Genomic DNA, 15,469 nt, shown 5'->3' with positions numbered 1-15,469 from the left:
CACTTGGCAAAATTAACTTACAGTTCAAACATACATCTACTCAGAACACTGTGTAAGATCTTAGGGAGGCCACAACATCAAATAGAATATGTAAGAGGTACTATGCAGTAGCTATTAACACAAACACCAAGTTTCTACTTGCTTCTGAATCTGTCTTCCTTAATTTATTCCTATATGCCTAAAAGAAATTAAATGAATGAATGTTGGGGAAAAATTAGGGGAAAAACATCAAACTACCTGACTTCTATTAGAACTAGGAACAAGATAATCCAATTATTTCTGTTTTTTAAAGTATTCTATCATTTCTGCAACAGTGTAAACATGGAGCAGTGAAATAGAGCAATAGTATAAAAGTTACTATTTTATATGCAAGAATTGTTTACTTTAACTAAACTCAATTAACAATATTATCTAACTTAATTGGTATTTCACTTATATCAAACAAAGTTGCTTCAGAGAAGAACTTTGGGGAAAAAGTACGAAGAAATCTTAAAGCTTCAGTCATTGTATCTCTTTCATCATCAGGCTGTAAACAAATGTTTCTATTTTGATATTCAGATTTTAATAAAATAGCTCAATATCTACAAGAGTGGAGTTTATACCTAAATAAATGTTGGTGAGCTCATTTTTCCAACATTCTGAAGATAGGATTGTTTATAATAATGCTGAATTATTGGTAATGACATTATTTTTATTTATGTATCTATAAATTTGTAATTCAAAATCAAGAAGATACTTCAGGGAAGCGGTCTTTGAAAATGATTTAGTTTACATTTATATATGCCATTAACAATGTAGTTTGAAAGCGAACATCTTCAGCCTGATGCCAGTTTAACTAGACATTTTTTTCTCTATGAACTCTACAAAATTCAGCTGGTAGAACTTCATCAGCAGAGAAAGGGAGGAGTGTTACAGATTAAATAATTAGGCCTCTAATTTTAAATTTAAAACAGTTCTTTGCATTCTAACCAAAGGGACTGATCTGTACTCCTAATAAATCTGTTTCCCAATTCCGTTATTTGGTATCTACAGAGATAAGTACTAAGATGTAAATGCTGCAGAAAACCATTTTTATAACTTTGTTTTAGTAATAATCTGATAGACACATTCATAAGAAATTTAATATATACAAATATTTAAATTAGCTCATTTATTATTTGACTTAAATACTTTTCTTTAAATATGAAACAGGAAAAAATATTTTGCTTAATTTTCAATTAATAAAAGTATTAGAATTCTCACTTTTCATCTCTTCTTCCTCGATATCGTGTTTCCTCTGGATCATGAGAGAATCGCTCATCTGAAGTTCTCCGCCCATCCCATGACCCAGGAGGTCCACGGTTTGGACCCCTACTATCTCCTTCATTGAATTCCCTGTGATCAGGAAGGAAAGGAGGGCCTGGACCACTTCTTCTCCATTTCTCTTCTTGAGGTGGACCTCCTCTTCCCTCAAATTCACGTATACGGTGCCCAAATCGCTTGTCTGGATGAAAGTCTTCACGAAATTCATCTGTTCGATCAAAGTCATCATGGAAATCTGAATGAGGTGCCCTTCTGTCTTGCATACCCCTACTGTCTCTACCATCATTCCATTCTTGACTACCTCGGAAGGGACCTCTTTCAGGACCATGATCTGGCCCACCACTATTCTGGTCATGTCTTCTTTCTGAGAGTGGGCCAACTTGATGGTTTGGTGGACCACGCGAATCACCTTAAAAATAAATGAAAAGTAACTGAAATTAAAACATTTTTTCAGTCCAGTAAATATGTACTTATTGCAGTTTTATGAAAAACTCCCCCCCCCCCCAGTTAAAAGGCAAGTATAATTGGCTATCAGAATAACTTTGAGACAGAAGGAAGAGCTGCAGCCTAGACAATTGTCTGGTAAATAAAATCTGAGTTCACATCAGAAATGTAATATGGGAAAGTATCTCAGAATTGACTCTCTGAGATCCATGATTTTGATTTTCTGTTTTAGACTGCTTTGAAGGGTTGACAGCAAGCTACCTACGATTCTGTCTGTTCCTCAAACTCTCGTCAGGTAGATATATATAGGATAAAAATAAAGGTGTCTTTAGCAATTGACTGATGAATTTGTTAATGCATATGGTGTTCAAGTGGTGCTCCAGTTGTTTTTGGACTGAATGCAAGGCACCTATTAGACTGGTCTAATGCAAGCAGCTCAGTGAAGGCTACCTAGAACCATACTCACATTTGCTCCCAATCCCTCAGAAAATCACAATTCACAACTCCTAAACTTCTGCTGTAATGCAAGCTATATGACCAATTAAGCTGCCTGGGTTAAAATCATGCACAACATCCCTTACTGAAATAATGGGAATGATTTTCTTTAAGCATGTCCCATAGCATATTCATTTATTTCATTGTATTGGTTATCTTATTATCCCGTCCTAATTTATTATGTCTTCTAACTGAGGTATTATAATAAAAGTTTGTTATCAGAGGCTTTCCCAGAAGACATTTTTATTTTAATCCTGCTGTTCAATTATTGCTTAGAGCTAGTTAGTTGAAACACTTAATTAAATATTTGGATTATTAGATTTGTTACACGCCTGGTCACAATTAAAGATTTTATATGCTAGAATATCCTTGAATACACAGAAGCACCAATATATTATTTTTCATGGTTCTGAAGATTGTATGTCTAGGTCATTAATTCCCTCCTACTATAAGACTTTAGATCATCCATTCTGATCAAACAATGTATTTAATTACCTTTACTAGAAACAGGTCCTTGGTTGTGAGAGCCATGACGACCTGGTCCTCCATGCTGTCCCAATCCTGGTATCAATGGTGGAGGTCCAGGATTCTGTCCTTCCTGTAAGTTTAATTTAAGTGAGACGAAATGAAACCAAAAATGCAACTTATATATACATACTATTTTATATGGGCACCATAAAAACTACCGTCTAACTCTGTGTGGGTTTGTGTAAATAAGGTCAGAAAATAGTTACAATAAAGTGAGGTTACTTTTCTTGTTCTTGAATAATGAAACAAGGTAATAAGCTTCTCAAGCAGTACATCTTCTTAGAGCTGGCTTGTACTACAAGCCTTGTGCAGCACACCAGTGCTTTTTGAAAAAGTCAATTAACACACACACAAAGATCACTGCTAAGCACCACCAATAAGTATCACAGTTATTGCCAGCTCCACCGATTGGTGTGCTAGGTATTTCTTTCCAGTCTGTGATGGTTTTAAATTTATCAATGTGTCCCTTTCACCTCCACAGGTTGTACAGACCTGTCCTACTAATCAAGTGGGAGACTTGGGAAAAAAATAAGATGAACAAATCCTAATTAAAAAAAAACAAATTTAACTTAATATCAGAGACATTCATGAGACTTAAGTTCAAAAGTACAGATAGTCCTCAACTTATGATCACAATTGAGCCCAAAATTTCTATTGCTAAGCAAGACAATTGTTAAATGAATTTTGCCCCATGTTACCATCTTTCTTGCAGCAGTTGTTAAGTTAATAACATAGTTCTTAAGTGAATCTAGCTTCCCCATTGATTTTGCTCGTCAGAAGGTCACAAAAGGTGATCCCATGACCCTGGGACAAAGCAACCATCATAAATATGAGTGAGTTGCCAAGTGCCTGAATTTTGATCATGTGACCATGGAGATGCTAAACGATCATAAGTGTAAAAAATGGTCATAAGTCACTTTTTTCAGTGTTGCTGTAACTTTAAACAGTCACTAAATGAACTGTGGTAAGTTGAGGACTATCTGTAACGTTAGAAAGTATTCACAGAAAGAATAGTGGACGCTTGCAACCAACTTCCAGTGCAGGTACTGGACCAATCATCAATAACTGAGTCTAAGCACGCTTGGGATCAACAGATGTCTATCGTTTGATAAAAATTAAAAATAATAAAATAAAATACGAATCAATCAACCAATAACAAAAAACAAATAAATTCAAAGGGCAGACTCGATGGATCACTGTTGTGGCCCAGCAGGAACCGATGGAGCTGCCGACAGACTCCAATAGCGAGGGACCCTATGAGTTGGCTCTGGAAGATGTGGAGGACCCTGGGCAGGGTTCAGACTCCGAACAGGGACCAGAGAGGCTGGTTGGCCACCAGGAGGCGCCTGAGCGGTGAAAGCCAAAGGGAGTTTGTCCCTGATGTCAGGCCCTGGAGCAGTGGGGAGGAGCTAAGGGAGTTGGTCCAGGACGCCAGGCAGAGACAGGCTGATAAGTGCCGGCAGCAATTACAGAGACATAGAAGATAATTGGGCCCAGGTGGTTGTGATTAGGCTCCTCCCAAGAGAGTATATAAGAAGAGACTTTGGGAGGAGACCTTTTGCAGGACACAACTGTTATACTAAAGCTGGAGAAACTCTTGTGTGTATTTCTTATCTGTGGAAGTCTGGGTTGCTGCCAAAGTCTTGTCTGTGAGTTAATTACTGTGAATAAATTGGCTAACAGTCATCTTGTGTCGGCGTGACTCACCGTACGGAGGGGTGGGGGTCAGAACAGATCACTAGGTCTTTTTCTGCCATCAGTTTTCTATATTTCTTTGTTTTTATACTGTATACAACTCTAAGTACCAAAATGCCAGCTCCTACATCATTTCCAAACTACAGAAGCTTTTAATGTACTGCTTTACAGCTCAAAATCTGAGAGAAAATTTTTACAAGATGTTCTATAGATGGCATTTAGATCCTAAAAAGTTGGCTTCTATGTATCCGAATGTACAGCCTAAATGTTGGAGGTGTGGTTCTCTCGATGCTACATATTATCATATATGGTGGACCTGCCAAAAGGTTAAGGCATTCTGGATAAAAATATGGTGGGTTATGCAAAATATTTTTAAAAGAAGGATAAAGTTTATTCCTCAGTTATTTTTATTAGGTATATGTACTGACTTTACAGTGGTAGAGACTAACTTGATTCTGCACCTAATAACTGCAGCAAGACTGTTGGTGGCGCAATACTGGAAGAAGGAAGACTTGCCTACAATCCAAGAATGGACATTGAAAGTCACAAACTTAGCCGAGATGGCTAAAATATCGGCATATCTTAAAGATCACTCAAATGAGAGATATAAACGAGACTGGAAAAAATGGATTGACTATATACAAAATAAATACGGGACCAAGAAATTCCAGTTAGCCTATGCTTAAGATCAGAAATGATTTAAACTGTTTAAAGTTAGTTCAGTAAGAAGAAGCTAAGGTCAATGTAGAATGTCATTAATTTCTTTATTTATTTTTTATCAATAGATTTTAGACTGTGTTAGTTAAAAATCCATACCGTGTACGGGTTCTGGGAAGTCGGGGGGGGGGAGGAGGAGGGGGGTTGGGGGGGGTGGAGGGAGGGAGGGGTATACAAAAAAAATTATACTTCAATGTTTTAATGATTGACGAATGATGAAATATTTGTGTTTTTTAAAAGAAATAAAAAGTATTCTGTAAAATGTACTGCTTTACAAACAACATGCAAATATAAGGTAGCTACCACTTGTTCAGTGACCCTCTGAAGTTACAACAGTGCTGAACAAGGGCACTTACAGCTGTTCCTTGTAACTGCAGCCAACACAGTGTCCTGTGGTTGCACTTTGGCCACTTGTCAACTGGTTTGCAATTACAATTTTTGCAGCATCTCATGGTCACATGATTGACATTTATTTCACTGCCAGCCTCTAATAAGCCAAGTTAAATGGGAAGTCATCAGAAAGTAACAAATGATGTCTCATTTGACCGTGCTGCAACCAGGCTGGATTCAATTAATGATGGCAAATGGAACTGCTGCAACTGCTATCATGTGACATTGCATTTTACAATCGCATCGCTTAGCAACAAAGTTGCTAATCTCAATGAGCATCATTAAGTGAGGACTACCTGTATTAAAGAAATTTAAAAATGTGTTAATGATTCACCTGGACATAGATAAATTAAACAATTACTACTGAAATATTAGAAAACTTTTGAAGAACAGGGATCTGGATTTTCCTAACCTTTGATGTTCAACTCTCTTTCATAATGCTTAGAACAACAAATTGTATCGTCATTGTCAGTTAGACAAAATAGTATTTGGAATTCCCTTAGCAATGTGCTTTTAAATAGCCCTGAATAGAATTTTTACAAGCCCATGATAAAAATCCACATTTTGACAGTTGAAACCTAAGCTGTGTCCCTTAATTTCCAGTTAACTGTGCTAGTACTGAAGTTACAACAGTATTAATACACTGGTCCCAACTGGACCTGGTGACCCAATTAGTACTTTCTCAGATAACTGTTACTTTATAACATAAATTTATTTATGTATACTTATATACTCTGAATTGATAGAAGTTTCTTTGTGGCAAATTATTATGCAAGAAAAACTACCTTTTCCAGACATACCTGACCAAACGGGGTTCGAGGACCATCACCAAGTAAAGGAGTTTTCTGTTGCTGGAAAGGTGGAGGACCCTGGGAAGGATGGGGTCCCCTTGAAGGATTCTGTTGTCCTTGAGGCCCAGGTGGCCCTTGCATATTTCCTTGAGGTGCTACCATATTAGCTTGTGGAGGTCCTTGTTGTCCTTGTGTACCTGGTGGCCCACGCAATTCCTGTGGAGGTCCCATCATTGAACCCTGAGGTGGAGGACCTCTGAGCTCCTGGGGGCCATGCCCCAACAAACCATGAGGTCCTCTAATTTCTTGAGGTGGATGACCCATCATCATTCCCTGGGGGCCAGGACCCTGGTTCTCTCGTCCTGGAGGACCTTGCATGCCTCTTGGATTAAGTCCCATCAAAGGTCCTTGGGACACAGGACCCTGCATCCCTTGAGCTCCCTGTACTCCATGGGGCCCTTGTATCCCCCTTGGGCCAGGTGGTCCCTGACCACCAGGTGGCCCCTGAGGACCTAAATGGACTTGTGGTGCAGGTGGAACTTGTTGACCTAAGTGACCTTGTGGCCCAGGTGGTCCTTGTGGGCCTAAGTGACCCTGAGGTCCAGTACTACCTGGTGGACCTGGAGGTCCCATGGGTCCATGAGGACCAGGATGTCTCTGCATTCCTTGATGTCCATGAAGTTCTTGAGGTCTTGGAAGTCCTTGTGGTGGTCCTTGAGGACCAACAAACCCTTGTGGTCCACCACCTCCTTGATGTAAAGAAAGACCTTGAGGTCCCATTTGTCCTTGAGGTCCTGGAGGCCTGAACTGTCCCTGTGGCCCTGGTGGTCCAATCTGAGGCATATTCATTGGCATCTGCTGAGGTGGATGGGCTTGCTGAAATCCTTGCGGCACCTGAGACATTGGACCTTGTCCTGGGAAATGCTGGGGTCCATGAACAGGTCCTCCCGGAGGAGGTTGCTGTTGACTCTGTTCTGCTTGCTTCTGTGCAAGTCTCTCAATCTTCAGTTGCTGTGGAAAAAAGCAATGTAGTTACACATACGCGTAAAATTGTTAGGAACAAATGGAAACCGATATTTCTATTTGTAGTTTTTATTTTTAATTGTTGATTCAACTGGAACAAATTTTAAAAATCTGACTAGCAAGAGACTACAATATGTGACTGAACATCACAATGTTATAGCGTCACAAAAAGGAATTGCCAGGAGCAGTACTCATTTATACACACAATAAATGACCACTATCCATATATTAAATATTAATTAAGTATCTATTTTTCTTCCAAAGTCTTTATATTTCTGGACACTTTCTCATTCAATCAACTCGAAATAATAGTAATTGTTTTCTTTAGCCCAAATATTACATGTGTTATATCTCCAAAGATAACACAGTATGTCCTAGCAACATCCTTACTGCTATTTTCCCATTTCTTTAATGTGATATAGATGTTTTGAAGAATGCTAATGACTAGTTTTATTTATTTTACATACCTCTAGAAGCTGTGGATTAGTGTACTGAAGTGCTGCCATTTCTTGCTCTATCTCTGCTTGTGTTTTCTTTTTCTCCTCTAATTTAAGATCTTCCTTTCGATCATTCAGAGGCTCAGCTGGTGAAGGGATTGGAACTTTATTCTGCATCCAAGCCTAAATAGAATAATTAAAACTTTGAGTATACTAATACTGATATTATTTATTTTACTGAGATTAGTAAATTAGTTATGTATTACTGAATGCTGAAGAAAATAGTGAAAGACAATAAAATATTACAGCCTTCTGGTGATTTGGGGCTAGGGTTAGGAGGTTAGAGAGAGAAAGATCAGTAAATCTTTACAAATCTTATCTTGCAATACTTTCCCTCTTTTATTTTCTAGCAGCAAAGGCTGTACTTGCTACAGAAATTGTATCTGGGTCTCTAAAATTGGCACCATGCTAAGGATGATGATGAATGAGGGAACAAAATTTTGGCAAAATCCAAATTATATCAGCCTCAAGTTACAGGAATAACGTGGATTCTTACAGTTTAAAATCACCATTTCTCTCAAACTCTGGTCAATCTCTTTTAAGATTGTAATTACAAAGAGCCCTAGGACTTGAGATAATGGGGCATAGATTAAGGTATTAGACTTGGGTCAGGGAGACCCAGCTTCAAGCCCTGAGAGTGATCTTGCCTTTGTGAAATTAAAATGAAGCCCCCTCCATGTGTTCTGTCTCATCTGTCAAGAGAAAGGGCAGGGTACAAATGCAATGATTAATAAAAAAAACTTTGAGATTTATCAAATATCTGTATGGCATATATTTTGTGTATTCTGAAAACTTTGTATATATAAAAACTTTGAAATGCAAGCAAGATTTTTTTGAAATACATAATTTCAAGGTAGGCATAAAAATGTTGAAAGAAGTTGCAGAATTGAAATCCATTGCATTATTTTGTCCATATAAGAATAGTGAAGGTAAAAGCCTAATGAAAATTGATCTAAATCAGTAATATTGAATATTAAGTACAGATGTTCAATTTAGCTGTGTCTTTTATATTATCAAGAGTTTATTCATTAGTGTGCATCTGTCTTTTATATTCTAATAGGTACTGGCATGTGAAATAATTATTAGACACCGATGTGACAAAGCAGTAAACTCATTTCAATCAAAACATTTAAATATTTTAAAGCATACTAACCTGTTGAAACTGGGCAGGGATTGGTTTTGCATAGGGAACTTTTTTTTGTGGTACTTTCTTTTGGTCCTTTTGCATTACCTCTTCCATACCCCAGTCCAATCCTGGGATAGTCATTTCAATTTCATTTGTCTCATCTTTTCCTTCAAAAATAGGTTGAAACAGTCAATTCTGTAGTTTTACATTTCACATTTTCCCACCCAAATAAGATGGCAAAACAAAAAGAAATAATTTTCCCAGTTTCTATTATTCGGAGGGGGGACGGGGGGGGGGGACGACAACCATTTTCATATGTAGCAATACAATGTCATTCATGTTTATTCACCAATAATATTACACTGTGTTCAAGTAATAGATTTCCAAAAATGTATTATTTCCGCGTAATTTTTCTTACCCATCTGTTCTTGTTCCATGGCTAATTTCAATTGTTCAGGAATTCCCATCCCTGGAATCACTGCAAGGCTATTGGGTTCTAGGTCATCTAGAAAGAAAAAATACAATTATTAAGTGAAGTGTTTGCCTTGGAACATGTTGAAATTATTTATTTCCTATAACATTAGTATCAATTGAGATTATGGGAGAGAGACTGAAAAAAATGCATGTTTCCTTCTCAAGATTCTGCACTGAATGGAGTAAGATAATAATAATGGAATAAATATTGGTTTGTGATCATGCATACTCCCTCTTAAATTTCAATTGCCATACAGCCCTTATAAGTCTGATGTATGCCATCTTTTCTCTGGGAGCTCAAGGTATCACATGGGTCTTCCTTCATCTTCCCTCCACACAACAACCCAATAATGTTGACTGGACTGAAAGTAAATGGTGCCAAATCACCCAGGGATTCTTCCATATCAAGTAGGGACTTGAATCTGAATAAATTTTTGTAATCCAAATCCAAATCCTACCTTAAACCATTATAATATGCTGTATAGACTAAAAATAACTACCATATTCTACTCCATCTTCTGACATTCCTGGAAGTAAGTTCAAGTTATATCGGTCTCGCATTTTATCTCCAGGTCGATTCCGGGTCCAGAATTTGCTGTCAAAATAAAACTACATGTTAATATATTCTCTTTTGTCTGTTATGAGGATTAAATCTCCCCTCCTCCCCTATCAGGTATTTTCCTGCTGAGAGTTAGCCATCAGATGAGTCATTGCTATTTTTCAGGGGAAAAAACAAGCAGAACACCCATGGGAATGGAACTAGTTTGTACATTTTTCTACTCTGCAACTTCAAACTATGATGACTTGTGGAATGGTATTGTCAGTTACTTGTACACAGAGCAGATGGAAAATACCTATTTTGTAGGAGGAAGAGTAAGTATTTATTCAACTTAAAAATGGTGGAAATTTGTTGTTTATCTTCTTAGATGATATTATGTCATCTCATCTAAAATGTATTTCTTTAGATAGCAAAATATACATTTATTAAAATATGTATATACCATATTTAAGTATGAATAATAACAGGGAAGTAAAAAACAGATGTTGGTAATCTGACTAAATTTAAACATAAGCAAATAAGGTTCTTCAATAAACATGACATTTAAAATATAGATTTACATTACTGTTTTTGAGAGTGAGAAACTGTTATTTTCTTGTTTTATTAATCTGGTAAGAGGAGGCCCAGAAATTACAATAATGTAGATGGCAATATTTTCTTCAAAACTAAAAATTATTTATTTCCAATTATAGTTGAAATATAAACTGTCATAATTAGATGTTTGTATATAATTACAGTAGGTGTATAACTGGAATGATTTCTACTAAAATTAATAAAAAATCATTGTCCCAAATTTATATGTGCAAGTATGTTACCTTTTCTCTGGGACTCCATAATTCAAACTGAATTATATATTATTTTTCTAATTGCCATTTTTATTTTTCACTAACCTTATAAAATTAAATGTGCCTTATTTTATCTCTTATTGAAGTGAGAACAATGATATTGATGACTGTTAATTAAGAGAGAAATGTTCTTGGAATCAGAAGAGTGTTAAGCATCATACTTGCACTTCAAAATACCTGGTGTGATCATTTGATCCTGAACACAGAATGTGTCCCAGAGGATGCCAAGCCAAGCTCCAAATCATTCCTTCATGGGCTATTTCCATACCACCCACTTCCTTTTCAACCCTGAAACATATAAAAAGCAGTAGTTAAATAAATATATAAAACATTTTGGAGCAAGCCTCCAAATAAATTTGCTATAAAAAGTTCTTAAGGTCTATAATCTTGGTCAATGCATGTTTTTTTTTCCTGTTGAATATAAACACTTTTTCCAGTTTTTACAGAATTTTTACATATACCATATTTTTCAGAGTATAAGACGCACCGGAGTATAAGGTTTTGAAGAGGTAAATTAAAAAAAAAGTTTTTACACTCTGCAAACCTCCAAAAAACGGCTCATTTTTCACGAAAATTGGCACCCCCCCCTTTTTAAAAAGGGCATGAATAGCCCTTAGGAGGCTTGTAGAATGCTCCTGGCGGGGTGCCCCCCCCCCCAAAATGAGCAAAAACTGGGCCGTTTGTTTGCCAACAAAAAGGGCATGGATAGCCTTTAGGAAGCTTAGAGTGCTCCTGGGGGTGGGGGGACATAATTGAGCAAAAAAATGGCCCGTTTTTCACTCATTTCTACCCTCCCCAGCCCCCACGAGCTCTCTCTCCTACAAGCTATGCACAGCCATTTTGGTGAAGGGGGCGGGGTTTCGGGAGGCAAAAAATGCTGTATTCAGTGTATAAGACATACCCAGATTTTCAGCCTCTATTTTGAGGGAAAAAGGTGCCAAGGTTAAATAGAAACATTTACAAGAATAATCTAACACCTGATGAACCAAAAACCAAGTAAGCTATTTTAGATTTTTAGAATGATTAGAACATAAATCTTGAAGCTTGAAAAAGTTACATTAAAATATGCCACAATTTCACATCTGATGGGTGAATGACATACTCACCCAACATGCCAGAACAGCAAAGAACCATCAGATCCTCCACTGGCAAAAAGACCTTCATGAACAGGATGCCAAGCCACAGCTATATTACCGATTAAAAAAACCCATTGTTAATACATATACTTTTTGTTTCCTGTTTTCTAATACAGTGGTAGATCAGAAATGACAGCATCTGTCTTGAGATTTGATATCCAACATGGAGAACAGGGATCAGCATGTGGGAAGGACAGGGAAGGTTAGTGATTAGCAATCAGCGCAATGGAAGTGTAGAGCAATATCATAGTATGCCTTGGAGTTTAAATGTTCTATGTCCTTTTTACTTAGAGGTTAAGTGAAATGATTCAAAAATGTAACATCAATTACATTTCATAGCACATATACCTGCACAAACACACAAATTAAAATTATAATTGCATCAGTTTGAAGATTTAGGATGGGCTTAAGCAAAAATAACCAACAGAAATGTAATTTTAACCTGTGGCCTCCTTTTTATGACCTCTGAAGACCTGTAATTCTTCCTTCAGATTTCTGATATCAAAAAGTTTGCAAAGATGATCACGAGACGCCGTAAGCAGCCAATTGCCATTGAGATTCAGCTTGACCTCCATCACAGTGTTTTTATGAGCGTGTCTGGAAGAAATTGCATTAATGAATAACAGATTGTACAGATTGTAATATGGTAACAATTACACAAAAGTGACAGACCCTCAAAACGTAATTACGATTTCACTTAGAATTTAGCATTTAATTCAAACAGCTCAAGTTTTTACTTTACTAGAAGTCAGAATTGCTAATCTCATATTAGAAAATGGATGAGTACTGTAGAAATTATATTAACTTCTTTTTCAAGATAAAAATCCTAAAAAGTATAAGTAATAAGCTGATTAATAACTCCAAAATAAATGCTTCCATAAAACATCACTATTTATTGAATAGCTATCATCATTTGATTCAAGCATCCTTATCATACTCTTTCCATATAGCCATAAAAGTAACATAGAGGTTAAGAAGCACTAATAGGCTCCTGAAAGGCTTTTGTACTTTTTTTTTTTTTTACAAAAGTAGGCCTGGGACAGGAGTGTGTTGGGACCATAGCGCTTGAGGAATAGGGTTTAAGCCCTCTCTCTCATATTTTCGAACCCAAACCCACCTCAGCAAAATTTTCAAGTGGATTTTTTCCATAAATATTAGTAGTAAGTGGATGGGAAATAGAATATTGAGAAAATGACATGGAGAAAAAGATTAACTTCCTTGCTGTATCTTTGTCTCAATGTAATCCCATCATCCTCTTTTATGGAGATGGAAGATCAGATCATAGACTTCCAATGTCTCATTTTCCTCTATCTGTTATAAAGTCAATCTACATTAACAATCAGGCTACAAGAGTCAAAGACTGCATTAACAGTTGAACAATATTATACTAGGTATTTACTGAAGGCACAATCAAGAGGGACATTAAACATTTATGACTGCATTGTACCCCATCTTTTTTCCAAAGAATTTGAAAAAATGTAGATGGTTAAAAGCAACAAAACCAATTAGAAAACAACTAGACTTACAGTGTAGCCAAGCTTTGGCCAGTCTTTGGATCCCAGAATTTGATTGGCTGCTGGCTATCTTTACTTCCAGAAACCACCAACCCCTTTGTTGGATGCCAATCAACACATTTGACATCAGCACCATGACCTTTTAAAAGTGCAAAAACAATTAGTTAGTTTAACATGTTTCAGACAGCAACCATAGGAGTTAAAATCTAACCAAATTAAGGATTAGCAAATTTTTCTGAAAAAGCTCTACTGGTCTTTTAATAAGCTTTAACTTTGCACATTTTCAAATTATATAAAATTTGTTTATTTCCCAAGTAAAATTTGAACATATGTAAATATGTTCAAAATTTAGGGAACTATTGTAACATATTGTTTTTCTAATCATTGTAACCAAATGATGTAATGTGGTAAGATTTGAGTTTATAAAATTATTTTTAAACTTCTTTTAAATCCAAATATTTTATATTATTATATCGGTCTCCAATAATGTAGGGTTTAATGAATATAAGAGCAATGTAGGGTTAAATGAATGTAGCTGTTATTTTATATACTGTATTACTAAATACTAAAAATCCTAAGTGTAAAGCACATCTAAAATTATTGGAAAAGCTCAATAAAAACCCACTACATCTGATGAACTGCTTTCCCATTACTTCTGATTGACATATGCAAAACTGAACAAGAGACTAATATTTTCTTTCAGTACTTCATGATTTATTTGGAAGTATGGGTTGGATTGTTGTTTTGTTTAAATCCCCCCCCAAAAAAATTCAGCTAATTTTCTTTCATTGAGAGAAAAAGATTAAAGGAAGAAAATGTACTTCAGGTACTGTGGCAGCAAGGATATTTTTTCAGTTTTTGATCATTTGTCTTTTATATGGTTTTATCACTTGTATCCATAAATCTTCCAGAATTACTTGAATAGTTACCTCTGGTGAAATGGGCAGACAATAAATTAGATAGACAGACAGACAGATAGATAGATTTAAAAAATAATGAGATGGGCAGTGTCTACATTTGGTAAATAAATAAACAAATAATGAAGAGATATGGTGAATGGGTTGAATTCATTCATTCTGATCTACATTCATATTTCTACGGTTTACTCCTTCCTTCTTTCATTCTGAGCTCTGCATGACATTGCATGCCAGAAGAGGGGACAGAATGATGGCAGCATAGGTATGCGTACTGTAGAATGAAATACCCTGGGAATGTTAGTGACTGCAGGAGTATAGTAAATAAAGACTTCTGCAGGGTGAAAAACCTAATTAAGAATCTTTTCATATGGAAAACAAAAAAATAAGAAATGTTACTCATTAATTTGTTAATCTTCATATCGGCAATTGAATGCAATAAAACAGTAGCCTAGCAAAATATGTGATGTTTTCAGGACAGGCAACTGTCAAATAAATCGGCCAAAATCATATTTTCTTAAATAATTTATTTTAAACAGATTTCAATAACTATTTCAATTCTGTCCATTCACTAAGCATAGACTTGTCAAGATCCTTTAGATACTTAGAAGATAATCCCTTTGATTCCAGTAGAGATTATTCCCAAAGTAGTACTGAATTATAATTTAAAGCTATATCTTGAGCTTTTGAGAATTTTTATTCATTATATTTCAAAAAGGAGTGAAATATAAAAACAGATTAGTAGAATTAAATGTAACTTATCAGCTGAAACATATTTGTACTTGAAAGCACTGAATATAAACTTTTATGTAGTAATACTATCTACAAAGAGGTGCTCATCAAACTTGTATTAGATTTTTTTCCTCAAAAAAACAAACAAACCAACAACTGTGTAAAAACAACAGTCATTTATATGTGTGAGATGATGACTATGATATATTAGGTAGTCACTGCAAGATACACAATTGGTGTATATGGAATGTTAGCAACAAGGCAAACTTAATTCTTGTTATTGAGCT

The 15,469-nt window shown here is 35.9% G+C and overlaps 1 protein-coding gene across 4 annotated transcripts in view; it reads right to left on the bottom strand.

Annotated features, from left to right (window-relative positions):
• The window catches only part of WDR33 (WD repeat domain 33), a 75,466-nt gene that overhangs the window by 7,278 nt on the left and 52,719 nt on the right, over positions 1–15,469 (bottom strand). For all 4 annotated transcript variants that reach the window (XM_032225888.1, XM_032225887.1, XM_032225889.1 and 1 more), the window contains 11 exons: positions 13,549–13,675; positions 12,465–12,619; positions 11,993–12,071; positions 11,064–11,174; positions 9,983–10,077; positions 9,427–9,513; positions 9,036–9,175; positions 7,853–8,005; positions 6,372–7,373; positions 2,737–2,839; positions 1,243–1,711 (listed from right to left, as the gene is read on the bottom strand). In XM_032225888.1, coding sequence (XP_032081779.1) covers positions 1,243–1,711; positions 2,737–2,839; positions 6,372–7,373; positions 7,853–8,005; positions 9,036–9,175; positions 9,427–9,513; positions 9,983–10,077; positions 11,064–11,174; positions 11,993–12,071; positions 12,465–12,619; positions 13,549–13,675 — 2,521 coding nt within the window. The remainder of the gene's footprint in view (positions 1–1,242; positions 1,712–2,736; positions 2,840–6,371; positions 7,374–7,852; positions 8,006–9,035; positions 9,176–9,426; positions 9,514–9,982; positions 10,078–11,063; positions 11,175–11,992; positions 12,072–12,464; positions 12,620–13,548; positions 13,676–15,469) is intronic.

Source organism: Thamnophis elegans, chromosome 10, assembly GCF_009769535.1.
Source record: "Thamnophis elegans isolate rThaEle1 chromosome 10, rThaEle1.pri, whole genome shotgun sequence".
NCBI classification, from domain to species: domain Eukaryota; kingdom Metazoa; phylum Chordata; class Lepidosauria; order Squamata; family Colubridae; genus Thamnophis; species Thamnophis elegans.
The sequence above is the reverse complement of the archived record's forward strand: the minus strand, read 5'-3'. Positions and strand labels throughout refer to the sequence as shown.